At 52.4% G+C, this 19119-nt stretch overlaps 7 protein-coding genes across 7 annotated transcripts; 4 read left to right on the top strand and 3 right to left on the bottom strand.

Moving 5' to 3' along the window:
- Positions 1 to 251: 251 nt before the first annotated feature.
- IAQ61_009061 (uncharacterized protein) lies at positions 252 to 3894 on the bottom strand (the record flags this gene model as incomplete). Its single annotated transcript, XM_003836684.2, has 7 exons — positions 252 to 878; positions 930 to 3259; positions 3308 to 3407; positions 3460 to 3577; positions 3629 to 3651; positions 3705 to 3720; positions 3771 to 3894. The coding sequence occupies 7 exons, from the start codon at positions 3892 to 3894 to the stop codon at positions 431 to 433; spliced, it is 3159 nt and encodes a 1052-aa protein (XP_003836732.2). The 3' UTR covers positions 252 to 430.
- Positions 3895 to 5260: 1366 nt separating this feature from the next.
- IAQ61_009062 (uncharacterized protein) lies at positions 5261 to 6549 on the bottom strand (the record flags this gene model as incomplete). The annotated part of the gene is made up of 2 exons (XM_003836686.2): positions 5474 to 6549; positions 5261 to 5422 (listed from the first exon to the last, which is right to left on the bottom strand). The coding sequence occupies exons 1-2, from the start codon at positions 6515 to 6517 to the stop codon at positions 5261 to 5263; spliced, it is 1206 nt and encodes a 401-aa protein (XP_003836734.2). The 5' UTR covers positions 6518 to 6549.
- Positions 6550 to 6741: 192 nt separating this feature from the next.
- IAQ61_009063 (uncharacterized protein) lies at positions 6742 to 9447 on the bottom strand. Its single transcript, XM_066098238.1, has 3 exons — positions 8442 to 9447; positions 7689 to 8392; positions 6742 to 7638 (listed from the first exon to the last, which is right to left on the bottom strand). Exons 1-3 carry the CDS (start codon positions 8530 to 8532, stop codon positions 7078 to 7080), a joined length of 1356 nt encoding a protein of 451 aa, XP_065951877.1. The 5' UTR covers positions 8533 to 9447; the 3' UTR covers positions 6742 to 7077.
- Positions 9448 to 9710: 263 nt separating this feature from the next.
- Positions 9711 to 11090, top strand: SYB1 (SNAP receptor, synaptobrevin). Its single transcript, XM_003836689.2, has 3 exons — positions 9711 to 10192; positions 10379 to 10610; positions 10665 to 11090. Exons 1-3 carry the CDS (start codon positions 10079 to 10081, stop codon positions 10685 to 10687), a joined length of 369 nt encoding a protein of 122 aa, XP_003836737.1. The 5' UTR covers positions 9711 to 10078; the 3' UTR covers positions 10688 to 11090.
- Positions 11091 to 11593: 503 nt separating this feature from the next.
- IAQ61_009065 (uncharacterized protein) lies at positions 11594 to 14906 on the top strand. Its single transcript, XM_066098239.1, has 3 exons — positions 11594 to 13615; positions 13672 to 14443; positions 14506 to 14906. Exons 1-3 carry the CDS (start codon positions 11979 to 11981, stop codon positions 14797 to 14799), a joined length of 2703 nt encoding a protein of 900 aa, XP_065951878.1. The 5' UTR covers positions 11594 to 11978; the 3' UTR covers positions 14800 to 14906.
- A 1267-nt stretch (positions 14907 to 16173) lies between these two features.
- On the top strand, positions 16174 to 17607 carry IAQ61_009066 (uncharacterized protein; the record flags this gene model as incomplete). The annotated part of the gene is made up of 1 exon (XM_066098240.1): positions 16174 to 17607. The coding sequence occupies one exon, from the start codon at positions 16174 to 16176 to the stop codon at positions 17605 to 17607; it is 1434 nt and encodes a 477-aa protein (XP_065951879.1).
- Positions 17608 to 18304: 697 nt separating this feature from the next.
- IAQ61_009067 (uncharacterized protein) lies at positions 18305 to 18828 on the top strand (the record flags this gene model as incomplete). Its single annotated transcript, XM_066098241.1, has 2 exons — positions 18305 to 18348; positions 18441 to 18828. The coding sequence occupies 2 exons, from the start codon at positions 18305 to 18307 to the stop codon at positions 18826 to 18828; spliced, it is 432 nt and encodes a 143-aa protein (XP_065951880.1).
- Positions 18829 to 19119: the final 291 nt, after the last annotated feature.

A 19119-nucleotide genomic window follows, 5' to 3' on the forward strand; every position in this document is an offset into this window, starting at 1 on the left:
ATATACGAGTAAGTGAAAGTAAAGAGCGACTTCGAAAAGGGTTGTTTGTGGCAGAGCACGAGTGAGTGACGAGCCGTTGTGTATGGGACGTCGGTGACGTTGTGTTATTCGAGCGCGGGAGACGGTGTTTGGGCCCCACCACATCATCAACAAGCGCGACCAACGTCTCAACCTTGGAGACTTAGGGCTGCCAGCTGCGACCGCGCTAACACGTGACACCCGAAAGGAAATAGAGTGTTCTGAGATGGTCACGCAATTGCGCTGCAGTCTGCATGTCCACGTTGAATTCATAGGATTGCCGTCTACTCAAAGGTCTATTTCTAGGTATCTACAGTAGGTGCATGACTCCATCTCTCGCAAATCGCTCCTGACTTCAAGGTGATCAGTGCAGGCTTGCTGCAACCATGCCAAATCGCGTCTATCCCCACGTCTACCTGCTAAAATAAGGATCCTGCTCAAAGTAGTCGCGACGCTCGCGATGACCGTTGCGGCGGCTGTGCGAGGGCTTCCCGTCTGACGCGCCATCCGTGGTAGTCTCAAACTCATCCGGCTCGTAGTCTTGCATACCCGTCTTGATGCGTTGCAGCTGACCGCTGACATAGTGATTCAGGCGTGCCTCCATCGCTGCTCGCTGCTCCATTTGCTCAGCGTCTGCAACACCAACAGAGTTCTTGCGCCTGGCAGGGCTAGTGACATCGTCCTCGTCCCCATTGGTAGACCCGCCCCAATCGCTTCGGTGGCCGATACTACGGCTGGTTGAAGAACGGCGGAGGTGATGGGGCTTCTTTGGCTTGCCTGACGTGGCAAAAACATCGTCAAAGTAGTGATCTGCAGCCCCAGTTGGTGTGCGAGGGGTCTGAGGAAGGCGGCAGGTCATGCTAGGCAAAGTTAATCAACAAACTTCAAGACCAATGTGGACAACAACTTACCCAGTGTCATGAATCATCTTTGCAATTAGACCTGTCCAGCCACACTGATGGGTGGCTCCTAGACCACGTCCAGTGTCGCCGTCAAAGAACTCGTGGTACCACATGTAATCCTTCCAATTTGGATCGAAATCCAGCATCTGATTGCCATCGTTGATGGCCCTTCTACCGTCATCTCCACGAGCAAACAAATGCTGGAGACGATGTTGGAGCTCTTCGGCTACGTGACCGAGATGCATAAAATCGCCCGAGTTTGTGGGGCATTCGACCTTCAGGTCGTTGCCATAGTAGAGGTGGAACCGCTGGCAAGACTCAATGAGCAGAAAGTTGACAGCCAGCCAGATAGGACCTCGCCAGTTGCTGTTGCCGCCAAAGAGACCACTGTCTGAGTCGCCAGGTAGATAGGCGACCTCGTACTTTTGACCGTTTACGTCCATGGAGTATGGGTGGTCCTTGTGATATTTCGACAATGATCGGATACCGTGGTCAGCCAAAAACTCATCTTCATCCAGCATCTTGGTCATGATTCGCTTCAGCCGATCCTCGTTGACGAGCGACAAGAGCAGACGGTCTCCCTGGCCACGCTTTGAGATGGAGGCAATGTTGCGCTCAGCTGTTTCTTTACGGTTCTTGATGAACCACTCGACACGCTTCTTGAATGCGGGAAGACGGTTGATTATTTCAGGCTCCAAAGTCAGCGTCGAGTACAGAGGGATGAGACCGACCAGCGATCTAACAGGCATCTGATGACTCCATGGGCCACCCCATGAGATAGCATCGTAGTAGAAACCGTCTTCCTCGTTCCAGAGAGGTTTCGATTCGCCTTCACTCCGGTACTGCATGGCATCGCTGATCATGAGGAAGTGCTCGAAGAACTTTGAGGCCATGTCTTCGTAGATGCGACGACGCTTGGCAAGCTCCAGACATATGTTCAGCATGTTCAGGCAATAGAAACCCATCCAGCCCGTACTGTCGGCCTGCTCGAGGACGCCTCCAGTAGGCAAGGGATCAGACCGATTGAAAACACCAATATTGTCAAGGCCAAGGAAGCCACCCTCAAAGATGTTCTTTCCGTCGGCATCCTTGCGGTTCACCCACCAGGTGAAGTTCAACAACAGTTTTTGAAAGACACGCTCGAGGCAATCAAAGTCCTCGCGCCCGTACATTTTGCGCTCAATCTTGAACACTCTGAAAAGCGACCAAGCATGGACTGGGGGATTGACATCACCAAAGTTCCACTCGTATGCCGGGAGTTGACCATTGGGATGCATGTACCATTCGCGCGTGAACAAATCAAGTTGTTTCTTTGAAAAGTCGGGATCGATCATGGCGAGAGTGATACAATGAAAGGCGCTGTCCCATGCTGCGAAGAAGGGATACTCCCAGGAGTCGGGCATAGACAGAATATCATCCAGATACATGTGCTTCCATTCCTTGTTCCTGATTGCCTTGCGGCCGGGGGGTGGAGGAGGCATGCCAGGATCTCCGTTGGCCCACTGGTCCCAGACGAAGTGGTAGTATTGTTTACACCACATCATGCCGGAGAAAGCTTGACGCTGAATGTTTCGCAGATCATCCGCCATTGGAAGGGGGCTGATGCGGTGGTAGAACTCGTCAGCTTCAGCCCGACGCTGCTCAACAATGTCATCAAAAAGCTCTTCGTCAAGGAAACCGTCGTTTCTTCGAGACAGCCTGAAACGAACCACGGCGCACTCGCCGGGTGGAACGCCCTCATCTTCATCAAATGCATACCAGGCTGCGCACTTGGTACCCGTGTTGTTGGGATTGACGGCGTCCCTTTGGTCGTCGACAATACGGCGGTGAATGCCGTCCTTGACGTACGGCGTCTTGTTTTTGACACCCCACAGTTCCTTGTAATTGGTGTCGTTGTCGGTAAATAGCAATTCAGGGAGGACATCGTCACCGCTCGAGCCAGCACCAGGCGAAGGCGAGAGCTGGAAGTATCGGTCTCCAAGCTTGTAGTGTTTCGACTGTGCCGTGGCTGGGCCAATCTTCGATATGGAAGGCTTCAACTCGGCCTCCTCACGGCCCCAGGCCCAAGTATTCCGAAACCAAACATGAGGTACAATATGGAGAGGTGCGGGCTCGGGACCGCGATTGTATGCTGTGACTCGGAAAAGAAGCTCATCAGGGTCGTCCGCCTCCTTTGCAGTCTCAATGAAGATATCCCAGTATCGGTCGTCGTCAAAGATGCCTGTATCGATCAAATTGTACTCCTTGTCGAGTCTTGTTCGTTTCGCGTTGGTCTCGATGAGGTCTTGGTAAGGAAATTGACGCTGAGGAAGTTTGTAGAGAAACTTCATGTACGAGTGCTGTGTCGAAAGTTAGCCGTGTAAGGGGCCTGTGACGACGAGGCATACAGTTGGTGTGTTGTCCAAGTGGAAATGGCACTCCTTGAGCGACTCGCCGTGGTTACCCTGTGGGTTGGACAAGCCAAATAGTCGCTCCTTCAGGAAGTCACTACGAGTTTGTCAGCACCTCTTATAGCAGCTCGGGCGGTATTGGCTCCTACTCCTTCTCGTTCCAAAAAGCAAAGGCAATATTCTGGAAGCCATGCGAGTCGGACACACCGGCAATACCGTCTTCTCCCCATCGAAAAGCGCGCGATCGAGCCATGTCGTGGGTGAAGTCTGCGATGATGTCAGCAATTCCTCACAGCCTCCATTGAGGGTGCTACGTACGACTCCAGGCATCTCCATCAGCACTGAATGAAGTTTGTTAGCCGTGTCTCCTCTCTGAAGCGATCAGTCAACCTACGAATAATCTTCTCGAACTGTGTATGTATTAGCATGACTCCAGAGTGCCGTTGGAGTGGAATCTGACCTGTGGCCCACTGCCTCTCAGCAACATAGGGTCCCCATCGCTTCCAGTAAGCAGTGCGCTCACGGTCCTGCTTGAGGCGCTTCTCCTCTTCGCAGAGGTACTCTTGGTTTTCAATGAGAACCATGGCTCGAGTATGTGTTGAGGTGATGTAGGAGAGCAACTATGGACAAGTAATGACTGAGATTTGCTGTGTGTGGACAATTGGAGGAATGTCGATGGTATAGAGCGCAAAGAAGAAAAAAACAAATGCAGTAATCAGACAAGCCAAGAAGGAAGGATAGGAACGAAGTATGTGTGTGAATTCCTAGTTGAGTGTATAACAAAGAGGCCTGAGGGATGCGTGTCGATGGGGAGTTGGAGAAGAGAGGACAGAGTCGTGAAGGCCTGTCGAAGATAAGTAATGGGGAGGAGGGGAGTGCAGCGTAAGACGTTTGGTTGCAGCTCCCGCCATTCTTCCCCATCGCGAGTTCCTGCGCAGTGCATGTCATAGGTCATAGGTAGGCGCGACCGTGCGCTAGTTTAGGTATGGCAAGCAAGCGGCTTCAGCCAGACAACCAACACCTTGCCCATCAAGGCCTAGAGGAAGAGCAATTGCCAGCCATGGATGTTTTCCCGGTTTCGCGAGCCTGCCACTTGAGCCGCATGGCAATGGCTAGACTAACGTAGGGAGGTACAGGACTACCCAGGGAGGATGCAGTGATGCAGTCTTGTCAACTTGTCAGTCGTCCGCTCCAGACTCCATCTACCTACTCTAACCACAATCCCACGATTCTCCCACAGCTGTTGAGCTGCCATAGTCCACAAAATCTCTGCGGTGCTGTCAACTGTTGAGACCACGCTTGCCACCTTTTCAGCGAGGCGATAACGGCCCCACACCTTACTGTATACAGTGTAAGCTGTTGTCGATCTGCCGCGGCTGCCCAGTGGAAAAAACAAAATGCACTTGCACCTGGGGTATGGACTCTAGAGCCTGGAGGGGGGAGGGTGCGGCAGCGGTCCCATGCCAATTCACATGCGCATGGCGAGAAGCATGGGATTTCGGGTTGCTAGGTATCGGTACTACTACACTACATACACTGCAACTTGATGGATGAATTGGAAGTGTGTGTACATTGTAGATGATGTGTTTGAAGTCTGTACCCATTCTTCGATTCTTGTTTAATGATCCTGTCCTTCGTCACTTTAAGCAATGATCATGTCCTTCGTCACTTTAAGCAATGAGCAATCCACATGGTGTCATGATGCTGCAGACACCGCAAATTTCATCTTTGGTGCCGTAGTAAAAAAAAAATCGTCATTCTTCAGGCGGCATGGGGCTCACCTAGAACACGACGACGCAAGCGCGTTGCCTCGCATGGCAACGCAAGAACATTCATGTCGCGTAAACGCCAGCTCACGTGATGATTCGGCAGCCAACCCGACCCGCCCGTACTCTAGGACGCCTCATGACCCAAGAACACAACTCAGTCTTTCAGTCGTAGCCTCGTTTGCTAATTGGATACAAATGTGTTAATCGGTAGGCGGTAGATGTCAATGGTCCAGTACGGTCTGCGGGTACCCTCCCACTCTTTGCTTCCGTGGAGGCCAGCAGGAACCTGGATGTCCTCCCAGGTAGTGTCAAAGCCTGCCTCGTACAAGTCCATCTCTGCCACCTAACCTGCAGTCAGTTTGCATCCCACACTTTTTCTCGCATCAAGACTCACCTTAGTATAGACGTCGTAGCAAATCTGCCTATCCGCACCAAGACCGTTGTACCATCCAAACCTGCCATCCTTTGCAAGCAATTGAATCACATACTCAGCAAAGAACTCCTTGAGCGCCTTGTAGTCCTCGGCAAAGGTATCATAGTAAATTGCGTCGAGAACGACGCCCTGCTCGACCAACTTGGGCAGCACGTCCTGCCATCGCCCTTCGTGGATGTGAACGTTTGGCTTATCGTACCATCCCTGCTCCCGAAGTCTTTGGTGGACTTGAGGATGAGCCTCCACAATGTGGTGCTCAGACGGCTCATGTGTCAAAATGGCTGTGTCCACGATGCCCATGCCGTGACCGACATTCATGGTTCGAAGTCCCTTTTTGGGGATAAGAGTCTCGGCGTGGCGTTGCATGATTTGCGTTTCCCAGTCCATCATGACTGCGTTGTCACTCTCGTCCAGAAGAATACCAGGCTTGTATCGCAATTGACTTTTCAGATAGGCATGGTTGTCCAAAGACACATCGTCGAGCACCTGCTGGTTCTCGGTCTCCTGGATAGGTTTTGCCTCGTCTTCAGAAACTTTTTGCTTCTTGGCTGCTGGTTGCTCCTCGGTGATCTCTTCGTCACCCTCGTCTTCTTCTTCTTCGGCCTCGTTGTCTCCAAGACCCAATGCCTCCATCTTTGCAAACAGAATCTCAGCGCGAACACCCGCTTCGACCATGATGTCGTAGATTTTCTTTTGGCCTAGGCGTAGCGCAACGCAACCTGGAGTTTCATCTTCCTTGTTCAAGTCGTTCCAAATGGCACCATTCTGCAGTAGCAACTCAACAGTCTGAACTGCATCATCACAAACTTCCTTTCCCTCCTCGGCCTTTCCACAGCTAGCAATTGCAGCGTGAAGTGGTGATGTTGCGACTGTCGCGGTCGGGTCTTGAACATTGGCTGAGCCCTCCTTCAATAAGATTTTCAGCGCAGGGACATCGTGACGCTCCGCTGCAGAGATGATGCGCTTGGCTAATAGGATATCTTCTTCTGTTGCTTGGTCCGCCATAATTCGATTGATGTCCGACTGTGTAGACTTTGTGCAGTGCGTGTGTGGAATTTTTGGCCAACTTTTTTCTGCAGGGGTCATGATAAGATAAGCGAGATCTGATCCTTCGTCTCGATTGCCGCTTTGGGTAGCGCTCCAACTCCTGGGTATCTTGCCCCAGTGGCGCGAGACTGGGACTCTGTTTGTGTTTGCGGATGATAGCCAATCGCCAACACATCTGCATCATTGTCACATTTACAACATGTTTACCGTTCTATTTATCGGCCATACCTCTCAACCCTACATGTCGGCAAACTTGAGTTCTTTTGATTTGAGATTTGAGATCTAGGTAGAAATAAACAGACATGCAACTACGAGGCAAGTTCTGGCACTCGAAAGGGAATATAAACGCCAGAGCTCCCCATGTGCAATTGCAAACAGCTAGTAAACAGGTGCAGTAAAAATTACCGTGTCCTAAGTTCAAACGTAGATACTCGAACGTTGGGTTATGTAACAAGGGCAATATGAAAGCAGGTGTGCCCAAATAAAATAAGATTGCGTCCCTTTGTACAATGAGATCATTATGCCACCATCCACCAGGCACCAACGAGGATACCGACCAATACTAACAAGGTCAGGATACTAGCACCAGCCTTGTCGCCTGTAGTGACAGGGTTGGCGCTAGTAGGTGGTGCCTTTGGAGCATCGCTGCCAGCAGTAGGATTACTGACAGATATACCTCCAGCTTGTGCTGTTGCCGGACCGCCTACTGTCGAGTGCAACAGAGACTGAACAATCTCTAGAGCAGCCATCTGCTCACCGACACCGAAACTGCCGTCGTTGCGACCGTTGTCGATCCATCGCAGTCCGCACGAGGTCCCGTCAGGGCCTCCAGTGCATTGCTTGGCAGCAGCCTGAGCCGAAGCCCTTAGAAGAGGATCGATGAATTCCGCGGTCCAGGGCGCAACAATGGCAGTGTATCCCATCCAACGGGAGAGATAGGCCTTGAAGGAACGCTGATCAACATCACACTTGCCGTTATTTTCACACGCCACCTCGGTCATGACATTGTCCTTGAAGAAGACGCTGACGCCATCAATCAGACCCTTGGTTCTTGTGCGCCACAAATCGTTCTGGGTCTTCTACTTGTTAGCACATGCTGTGACTGCCACTACTATATGCCTTTACTTACCACATTCCACATGGCTGCAGCACCGGACATGTGCACGCCGGCATTATAAGTCCATTGGATGCGGTTCAGAGTGGTGCAGTTCAGTTTGTCGTCTGTTCCATCAAAGAAATGGAAATCGGGGCTCATGAGTCCGACGGACAGTTCCCACTCCCAAGCCTTCTCAGCCCACTCTGCGTAGGTTTCGTTTCCGAGATACTTGTAAAGACGCGAGGCAATGTTGAAAAAGCAACCGTTGGAAATGGTGTTCTTGTAGTTGTAACCGTTGTTGAAGGGGAAGATTTGCCACTTCAACCCTCCACCACAGGTCTCAGTGTCCCAACGATCTTTCTGTGTGTTGAAGACAGCTTGGGCAAGGGCGAGCCAGGATGGTTGTCCGTCTGGAAGATCTGGTAGCTTGTTCTCGGTAGCAGACATGGCAGCCATTCCCCAGAAAGCCTGGTCATCGTTTCCGAGTGTCTTTGTCTGATTTGGGGGCATAAAAGCATTGAAGTCTCCGATTTGATGCTGCATGGCCTGAGATGTTATTTCATTGTACTGGTCATCTCCCGTGTAGTACCAATAATCAATGAAGGCATTGAACATGGCACCAGCTTCCCACCAGAAGTATGGATCTGGCAAATTACCAGGTACATCCCCTGGCCTATCACCGGTATAGTAGGATCGCAAGTTGGCTGCAAGCGCTTTGGCAGCACTCTTGATTGAATCTAGTCGTGTCAGCATGCTTGTCGAAACAGCAATATCAGGGACGCTGACCTGGAGATGTTGGGTCCAAGTCGATGGCAACCGTTCCAGAGAGCAAGACACTTGAGGCAGCAACGACCCCAAGAGCCGATGTGAGCTTCATGATGTATATGATGTTACCAGCATGCACGCACTTGCTCGGGAGAGGAGGGCGCAATGGGTATTTGGCACCAGGCTCAAAGGGGCTTTGGTTGTGTGGAGCGCGAGTGACTCTAGAAGGATGCTGGAGATTTGATGGAAGTATTTGTCTCCAACGACCCTTGTTTGCGCTTCCGACTTGAGAGGAAAATCCCTAAATCGAGCGAGGTGGGCTTTGACTTTGAACGAGTGACGCAATCCGGGGTTGGGAAGGGCTGGACGGAGGCGGTCGATATAGGAAGAACGTGCGAGAGGCGAGAGGAGTGAGTACCTAGCAGGCAGCGATCCGGATCAGCGAGCGTGTTGGGAGGGCTGTCAGAAGGGGGGGGGGGAGGGGGGGGGGCTGTATAACGGAGGTCAGAGAGAAAGGGTGGTGATGCTGTGATGCTGGGTGGGATCCTGGGGCACTTCAGGAGTTCGGCGGAAGCCAATGGGCAGCAGATCCCCAGGTCGTCAAGACAGTAGGCTCTAGTGTGCCTCTTGGCGGGATGTTAGGGCCCGCTGCAAACGGGGTATTGGGTGCGTGTTGCATAAAGCCTCGACTGTAGCGACTAAGCCAGGCACAAGGTCGTGAATCTGTATCCCGGGTGACCCTGTCCAGTTTCTTCTCTTCGCGAAGTCTCGAGATGTGGTGCATGTTACGTCTCAGGGGCCATGGACTGCCACTCCCACACGGTAGCTACATAGTATGTGCCAGGCACGTCGCGCAAGAGACCACTTTGCCATGCAAACCTAGGCCTGGGCGATTACGAATTACGAGACTTTCTGGTTGTGTGTCGAGCGCCAACCGTGCTAATCTCGATTTTCGGCGGCTTTGTTCAGGTTGTGTTGCCACGCCAGCTGCCCAGATTCTCACCCCCTCTCTCTCCCCCCCCTCTCCCCCCCCCCCCCTGCGACATCCGTGGCAATGGTAACTTCATAGATAGGTAGTAAAAGAACAAGATAGTACAAACTGGGTAACCCTTGGAACGCTCGTACGCTTAGGTGAGTGGAAGGGGCGGAGTCGGTCACGTGTCGTGGCGCAGGCACCTGGCGTTGCTTGGGCACTTGCATGGAAGGAAAGACAACGTTGTCACGTGAGCTAGAAGAATAGAGTGCTGGAATCATGGTAGAGTATGCCGTCACAGTCATATATACTGAACTATTTTGAATTGTTAAATCGTCGAATCCATTGTCTCTTATCAAAACACGGCAAAAAGAGAAAGAAAAGAAAACCATTTTTTACACATCCACAGCGAGAAGTCTTTGTGCGGTTGTTGCACCAGGTTTCACGCAGACAGCCGCGGCGCCCTTGGGCAGCTCAAACGAAGCTGACACATTCGACGCTCGTTCGCCATCCGGGCTGAGCGGACCTCGCGACCAACACCACCTCCGTCACCCACACAACACCCACAACCCACACCCACCCTCTTCGCTCCACACAACAACAATAACAACCACATATCTTCTCCGAACCCCGCCGCTGTCGCCTCTATTCCCTCCACCTCGAACCTACGCAGTCCCCGCCAAACATGTCTTCTCGCGAGGAGCCCCCCTACGACCCGTACATCCCGTCGGGCGGCGCCGGTGGACAGCAGGGCGCCCAGGGCCAGAATGGCAACCACCGCACTGCAGCTCTCCAAGCGGTACGTCCCATCCTCTTCTAGCGCAGTACCCAGATCTCGCAGCCTTTGCGTTTTTTTTCCTGTTGGCGCACAATCGCAGCAACGTCGTGGCCAACAGGCAGCCACCAAAGTCTGCAGCGACCTCGAGCTTCCTACGAACGCTGCGACGCAACCTGGCATGACCTCATAGACTGACTTGCTTGGCAGGAAATCGACAGCACCGTGGGCATCATGCGCGACAACATCAACAAGGTCTCAGAGCGAGGAGCACGCCTGGACTCGCTGCAAGACAAGACTGACAACCTTGCCGTGTCTGCCCAAGGCTTCCGAAGAGGCGCCAACCGTGTGCGCAAGCAGATGTGGTGGAAGGACATGAAGATGCGCATGTGTCTGATTGTTGGCATCATCATTCTGCTGATTGTCATCATTGTCCCTTCGGGTGCGTTGGACCGCTTGCTGGAATCACAGAGTTTGAGTCGCTGACGTGTTGCAGTGGTGGCTACGAAGAACAAATAAATCCCTACCCGTCTGATACCACGAAACATAGCACATTAATAATTGCAGGGGATGGAGTTGCATAGCCATATGCGGCATGGTAAGGTGGCTACGAATTACGCTGTATCTGATGAACTGCGCTGTTCAGGATCTCAGTCCACGGCGGACAGGAAAGCAATGGACCGGATTCTCTTTTTGTTTTGTTTTGTTTTCTCTGCATCCTTATGATCGGCCTATGGCAGCAGTCCTGTACCCCTCTTACGGAACCGCCACCTCTTCGCTACACTACCTTGAGAGCCTAGTCTCAAGCACGACCGATAGACGATCAAATGGAGTTTTTTGTAGTGTGATGGCTGCTGCTTGCGGAGGCAGTGCGTTCTTGTTGATAGTCTCGATCCTCAATTCAGCAGTGTGTTGATGATGATGATGATGATGATGATGATGATGTTAACTGTTTTTAGCATGGCGAACCATGCGTGATGATACAGACATGTTTGTTGGCTTGTGATGCTGTGTCCTGGTAGCCAGTCTCGGTGGTTAGAAGGGACTCCGTTGCAGCGCGTACAAGTCGGGCCTTGTGCAGATAGCGATGCTTTCGGCGGTAATACACAGGGCAGTGTCCGCAGCCTCTTGGATAAATCGGGCCACGACGATGGTTAGTGATGGGCCATCTGGTTGAGAGACTGGCTACCATGATTTCAACATGGCTCGTGTCCACAGCAGCCGGCAGTATGCATGCATCGTATCAAGCATGTACATTGTGGGAGTGTGAATGTGTGAGAATGATGTTTCTGATATCCCTATCTACCTAGGTGTACACATATATGTAGTAGTTGGTAACTTGCTGTCCCATGTTAGGTAGGTGTTGGTGGCACACAACAACGTCACTCAGCTGTCCGCCGGTACTCTACAGTCCAACCAAAGAGCACACACAGTCTAGTTCACGTTGGGGACCCGCAGCTTATCACGGTAGAATTTTTTTTTCCTCTCCCTCTCCCTCTTCTGGAGAGACATCTTCCCCGGCCAATAATGCGGTAAGGAGTGGGCTCAAAGGGCTCAAGCTCGCGGTCCCGCATGAACCTTGGAGGGTCTTGGGGGGGTCAAACTGGCTGGGGGAAACCGTTATCGGCGAGCGAAAATTGTCGAGTTAGCCCAGCGTCATACCGGTACCCGTTACCTATTGCGCGCCCGACTTCTTTTTTTAAATACCCACTATAGAGGTACCTAGGCAGGCATATCGTCACCCGCACGCCAATTGCTCCGCCCAAACGTCTGCAGCTCCTCGAGCCCCCTTCTGAAACGTGTCGCCGCAATGCAGGGCGTCGTACGGGCTGGTGTTCGCGTGGCAGCACGATCGTCCCGCCAAATCCTCGCCGCCTCTGGAGCCTCTGGAGCCTCCCGCGCCCTCCCAGCCCTCCCACGAGCCCTCGTCGCTAGCTCGACCCCAGGCCGTCAGTACGCGACGTCGAGCGATGGCACCAAGTCGTCCATATACGCCGCCTTCCTGAACCTGTTGGCCAGCGCCAGCTCACGGCGCGAGGTCGACCAGTACCTTGGCCAGTTCCGTTCCGTCTCACCACACCAGTTCGCCGTCGTCAAGGTGGGAGGGGCCATCCTGACAGAGCACCTCGAGGAGCTATGCTTTGCCCTGCAGCAGTTGCACGCCATTGGCCTGTACCCCATCATCGTCCACGGCGCGGGGCCCCAGATGAACCAGACCCTCCTCGACTCGGGCGTGGAGCCTGACTTCATCGATGGCATACGCGTCACAGACAAGAAGACGCTCGGCATTGCTCGCAAGCTGTTTCTCGAAGCCAACATGGACCTCGTCATGACGCTCAAGAGAAACTGGGGCGTCCCTTCGCGGCCCATCACCGCCGGCGCGCTTCAGGCCGACTATCTGGACAAGGACAAGTGGAAGTACGTGGGCAAAATCACAAAGATCAACACAAGGGCCATCATGGACGCGCTCGAGAACAAGGAACTGCCCATTCTCTGCTCCATGGCTGAGACTGAGGACGGCCAGATCCTCAACGTCAACGCCGACGTGGTCGCTGCAGCACTGGCGCGCGAATTCCAGCCCTTGAAGGTCATTTACTTGTCCGAGAAGGGGGGGCTGTTCAACTCGGAAACGGGCAAGCTGATTTCGCAAATCAATCTGGAAGCTGAATACGACAACTACATGAAACAGCCTTGGGTCCGCTATGGCACCAAGCTGAAGATTGTCGAGGCAAAGAAACTCTTGGACGGACTGCCGCGAACCTCTAGTGTTGCCATCACGCATCCCCAGGACCTTGGAAAGGAGCTCTTTACGCACACCGGGCGTGGTACCCTGATTCGAAATGGCGGAAGCGTCAAGGAAGTCAGCAAATTCGAGGAACTCGACACCAAGGCCATCCAAGAAGCGATTGCGAAAGAACGTGGCGCTGACTCGGCTGAAGCGGTCTCCAAATATGTCCAGAACCTCAAGAATCGGCCATTTGAAGCCTTCTACGATGACGCCAAGAGCGTTGTAGCCATTGTCTATCCACCAGCGGCCGAGGGCGAGTTCGCGCAGCTCTCCACCCTTACCATGACCAAGGACGGATTCCTGACCAATGTGAGCGACTTGGTCTTCAAGCGCATGAAGCAAAAGTACCCCAAAATGTACTGGATTGTAGACAGCCAAGAGCCCAGCCACGTCAAGTTCCACTTGGAAAGGACGGATGGTTTCCTTCGCCGTGAAAAAGAAATCTTTTGCTGGTGGGGATCAGCGGAATCTTCGGAGATATTTGCCATTTTGGAGAAATACCAAAAGGAAGGCCGCAGTATTCTCAAGGACAGTCTCGAGTCCCAGTTCCGGAGAGCAGCAGACTTTGTTGCTAGCTTGAAGCAGGGCCAACAAGCACGCAGTTATTCCACCGTGGCTGGCGCCCGCACATTTGGTTCTTCTGCCCGACCAACTGCAAGGTATGTAATCTTACAACTATCTGATGGTTGGCAAAACCTGTTAACACTATGGATAGGACGAGCCAACGCCTCACAACATCATCTCGTGGTTTCGCAACCACGGCATCGCGGTCGTCCGACACCACAAACCCCAACCCTCCCTATGGAGTCAAGTTCAAGAGCAAGGACTGGCCTTCCAAGATCGCCTTGATTGGCGCTCGAGGATACACTGGGCAGGCTCTAATTGAACTTCTAAATAAGCACCCCAACATGGATCTTCGGCACGTGTCCTCACGCGAGCTGAACGGCAAGAAGCTCGAGGGTTACACGAAGCGCAACATTACCTACGAGAATCTCTCGCCCGAAGATGTCAAGCGAATGGCAGATAAGGGTGAAGTCGACTGCTGGGTCATGGCCCTTCCTAATGGTGTCTGCAAGCCCTTTGTCGATGCCATCAACGAATCAGCCAAACCAGACGCCGTTATCGTGGACTTGAGCGCTGATTACCGATTCGACGACAGTTGGACCTATGGCCTGCCGGAGACGGTCGATCGCCGAAAGCTTGCCAAGACTTCACGGATAGCAAACCCAGGCTGCTATGCCACAGCTGCTCAGCTTGGAATTGCACCTCTCCTAGACTTCATTGGTGGCCAGCCCACTGTCTTCGGTGTGTCCGGTTACTCAGGTGCTGGAACCAAGCCGAGCCCGAAGAACGACGTCAAGAACCTCACAGACAACCTGATTCCATACAGTCTAGTGGATCACATCCATGAGAAGGAGATTTCGCGGCAACTGGGCATTGAAGTTGCTTTCATTCCCCATGTCGCCGTCTGGTTCCAAGGTATCTCTGTGAGTAACCCTCGCCGCATTCCCAACTGGATGGCCGAATTATCAAGCTGACGCCAACTTAGCACACCATCTCCATCCCCCTCAACCGCACCATGACCTCGCGCGACATCCGCAACCTCTACCAAGACCGCTATGCCGGCGAGAAGCTGGTCAAGATTGTCGGTGAGTCGCCGCTCGTCAAGAATATTTCTGGCAAGCACGGCGTCGAAATCGGCGGCTTTGCCGTGCACAGCTCTGGCAAGCGCGTCGTTGTCAACGCAACCATTGACAACTTGCTCAAGGGTGCTGCGACGCAGTGTCTGCAGAATATGAACCTGGCCCTCGGCTATGGCGAGTACGATGGTATTCCCCATTAGTCGCTGGCTATGCTGTGGAGAGAGAAGCAAGTATACTGTTGTTGTCATTACTGTTGGGAAAGGAAGCGGAGAAAGGAACTCCCTTTGAGGAGGAGGCGGGAGGGTGGGGAACAACGACGTAAAGCAGAAGCCTGACTTAGCAGCCTTGCCATTGTTAGCCCGACGTGGCACGAATTCTTGCGTACCTGTTGAACAAAATTCAAGATTACCCATGCACATAAACACACTTGCAATATATAACTAACTCGTCTTGTCCCATGCCGGGCTTTACTGATTTGTTGTTTTTGCTTTCTTTTGGTACAGGGTAGAATGGTGGTTGCTAACGGCGATGGTAAGATGGTAGGTGGGCGCTTGTGAGGTTTGATGTGCTTCTACTCTTTTCTTTGATGAAGAAAAAAGGGGGGCGAATATGTAGGTGCACAGTGGGGTTGTTTTAAGAGCAGAAGATTGAATGTTTATTGTCTTTTTTCTGTAAGAATTTTCTCCAAGGAAAAGCTGGGTTTGGCGTGATGGCTTGATGGCTTGATGGCGTGTGTTGTGTGATGGAACGTTTGACGACTTGTAGAGCTTGTAATAGTATTCCTGGTTTAGTTGTGAGTGAGTGTCTAGGCTTTTTTTCCAAGATAGATACACTGTAGCCAGATGCCTTGACTTCTTCCTTGGTTGCGAGAGGGGAGTCCTACATGCTAGCCTTGCATCAAACCATGAGTGACTTGTAAATAGGTACCTCCCGGTAGTTATAGTGCGTCATAGAGGTTAGATAGATGCATGCCTTGCTCCACGCCCCACCCCCGTTTCTCCCAGTAAACGACACCACATCGTCTGGGCCGGGAGAATGAAGATCCCGAACACATGGTTCAAACTTGACAATCATTCGCAAACGCTACACAGAAAACGCATGTGTGCTTCCACATGAGCATGCAACCCACATTCAAACCCCAAACCAGTTCCACTAGCGCACACACTGCATACCGGTATACAAACCTCGCATGCACACTTTACAACGGCTCACCCACACATCCCCCACATCTCATCATCAGCGCTAGGTCGGTGCGGCATTTCAGTGTCTATTGGATTCGGTGCAGGTGCGACAGTAAGCCCCAGAGCGAGCAATGGAAGGACGCGTGTGCGGAGGACCGTGGTTTGCAACGCCGTTTGGGTGCGAGGCGCAGCGATGAAAAAGAGGATCCACGATATGCAGCACGGCTGCGGCTGAGTTGGCAACCTGAAATTCTGTGTGCTTTGTTCGCAGCAGCTGCAGGATGGCTTATTTTAAGAAACTTGCCCCCCGGAGTGGTTTTCTTTTGGGGGGCATTTTTCTTGGTCTTTGCTGTTTGCTCTTTTTATTTTCGACCGGCGTTCTGGTCGATACTGATGACGACGCTGGATTCTCTCGGGCTGCTGCTTGCCAGCGGTGCATTGAGTTTACAACCCACCACTGTTGGAGTATCATCTTCGATATGTGTAGAGGGGAGCTGTATTCCGGGTGCGGTGGAACAGTCAGCCACGGAAAGCCAACATCCTAATAGCGACAATGTGCAGATGACTGGTTCAAATGGCTTGAGTATCTCTCTATCATCGTACCCGACATTGTCTCAGTCTGCCACTTTCGTGGTCACTGTCGAGCCATCGCCAACTGCCGCCGCTTCTCTCCAAACTGAGGGAGCAGGACCGAAGGATGGGAACAGTGGACTAAGTTCGGGTGCGGTGGCTGGTATTGCCATTGCAACGCTGATAGCTGGGGCTATGGTTGCCTTTGTCGTCACCTTCTTCCTGTTCAAAAGACGAAATAGGGCAAGGGAAAGCAACGTCGCCAACAAAGACTACAACGGTTACGCCGACTCTACACCCGAGTTTGTCATTCTACCACAACGGAATAACGCCAGACCAGGAGGCAGAAATAGTCCATATGTTCAGGTCTCACAGACACCCACACCCACACCCACACCCAGACCAGCCGTGGTTGCGTCGTCTTTTCCGCCATCTACACAGCACCCTGATGACACGGGTGTGGCCGCCTTCTTGCCTGATATCGCCCCGGAAACCAAAGTGTTTAACAAGGCAATGGCGCTCTTCAGTGAGTGCCACAGTCACACCGAGACCTACTACCGCGATGTACACGCCATCATCACACCGAGCATGGAAGCCGATCTCGCGCAATTTGGAGCCAAAGGCGTCAACATGGCAGAACTATTGCAAGAGTGTTCCAGCCCGATAACAGTATTGAAACATGCGATTGTGGCCTACGTGCTCCAGAGTACAGCACCGCCAAGTCAGGATAATGACGAGACGATATTCCCAGACGAGCTGAGTGGAATATATGCTCAAGAGGATGACGGTGACAGTGTGGGTAAGTGTACTGTTTGTGAAGATGTGAAACACGAGATAGCTATTAAACTAACACTACCGCTCCAAATAGATCCAAATGTCTCAGCAGCAAGGACCCTCCACCGCCGTCTCCTGGTCTACCTCTTCAACGCCGCCCCGCCTACCACACTATCTCATCGAGGTCCACTGATAGATGCCAACGTACATGCAGCAGCTCAACGCTTCTCACTAACCTTCTTCCCCTGGGCCAACCCGTCCGCCAGCAATCACGACAGAGACGAAGCTCTCGCAGGGCTACTCCACATGGCACTGCGACTCAACATCTGGCTGTATGGCGAGCCCTTCCTATACGAGTTTGCATGGGAGGAAACGGGTAGGAGGGGCATTATGGTCAGCCCGAATCTAGTGAGACGAACGGAGGGGCCGGGGTCGCAGGATGGAAAGGCTGTTGTTGTGGAAGGGGTGGTGATGACTGCATAAGATGGCACATGCAGTTCGTTCTCATATTCACGTAATAATAAAGGCAGGGAATTTGTCCATGGTTAGCTTGCATTGTGTCTCCATACCATACTAGCTGACTTGAACTCCCCACCCCACCATTCATCACCATCTCGACAAAAGAAAATAAGCACAATCCCAATCACACGCATGCTGCATGAACTAAACACCATTCCCCCCTTCCCGGCTCCAACAACGCCACACTCTCCACACCGCAATCCCCGCTCCCACAGCTTCACCGGACATTTCCCCCTCCCCACCATCACCATCCCCATTGGCCGGCTCTTCATCCCCACAAGGTGCAAACCACACCCAAGCTACCCACTAAACGTCAGCCAATGCTTCGCCAAGGCCCCAATCATCGACATCAATACAGATCACCGGGGTGTTGGTGTGTGAGGTCCTCGGGGCTGACCGCTGACTCCATCGCTGCCACGGCGGGAAAAGCTGGGGATGGCGGGGGTGGGGGGGGGGGAGTAGTGCTTCCATGTGAGTGCGAGCTGTATGGTACTGTAAGCTGATGTCATGGCTGAGTTGGTATGTACGTTTTTGATCATGAGCGGGCGCCATTATGGCTATTATATGGGATTGGTGAAAGCTTAGCGACGGTAGGGTAGGGTAGGTAATATGGCTGGAAGGGATCTGGGTACTAGGTATTCCATATTATACCATTGCAAGTATGGGCAAAACCGTGGTTGTTAATATAATAGTGAGAAACGCCAGGTAGGATAGGAATTCCGAATATGTAGGCTTGATAGAAGACACATGTAGTCACCAGAGTTTCTCGAATACTTTGATGTGTTGGTATTTTGGAGCTTGTTGGGGAAAGGCGGTGTTAGTACTGCTACTATTACTGCTACTGTTACTGCTACCGTTACTGCTACCGTTACTGCTACCGTTACTGCTACCGTTACTGCTACCGTTACTGCTACCGTTACTGCTACTGTTACTGCTACTGTTACTGCTACTGTTACTGCTACTGTTACTGCTACCGTTATCGAAAAACAATCCCCGCAGCCTCGGACCATCAGGGGCCTATGTAGAATACATACAGTACTTCCCCAGACCACGAACCAGCAAGACGCAGCAGACCTGCATGTTTTGCAACATGAAGTGGTAATTTTGCTTGCGAGGGAATGTGTGCTGTATGGTGATGATAGGAAGCATATCATAGGTGGGTATGCGGCAAGGATGACTTTCTAAACTGTATACCGTATCGTCAAAGGGCGCATTTCCGTTCTTCTGCTAGTTCAGACGAGTTCATGTATGAGGAGCCTTGGGACGGTGAATGCATATCGAACATTGCCTCCACCCACTCCAACCTCTGGCCTCGACAATCAACCACAAACGGGACCTACACACTCCCACATCAACACAGACATATACCTACAGCCGCACCCGCCCATCCCATCCCATCCCATCCCATCCCATCCTCCTCCCACCCACGACCGAGGATCGCGGAAACCTGGAAGCATCCGGAGAAACGGAGAGGGC

This window comes from Plenodomus lingam (genome assembly GCF_022343315.1).
Source record: "Plenodomus lingam strain CAN1 chromosome Unknown contig_5, whole genome shotgun sequence".
Lineage (NCBI taxonomy): Eukaryota > Fungi > Ascomycota > Dothideomycetes > Pleosporales > Leptosphaeriaceae > Plenodomus > Plenodomus lingam.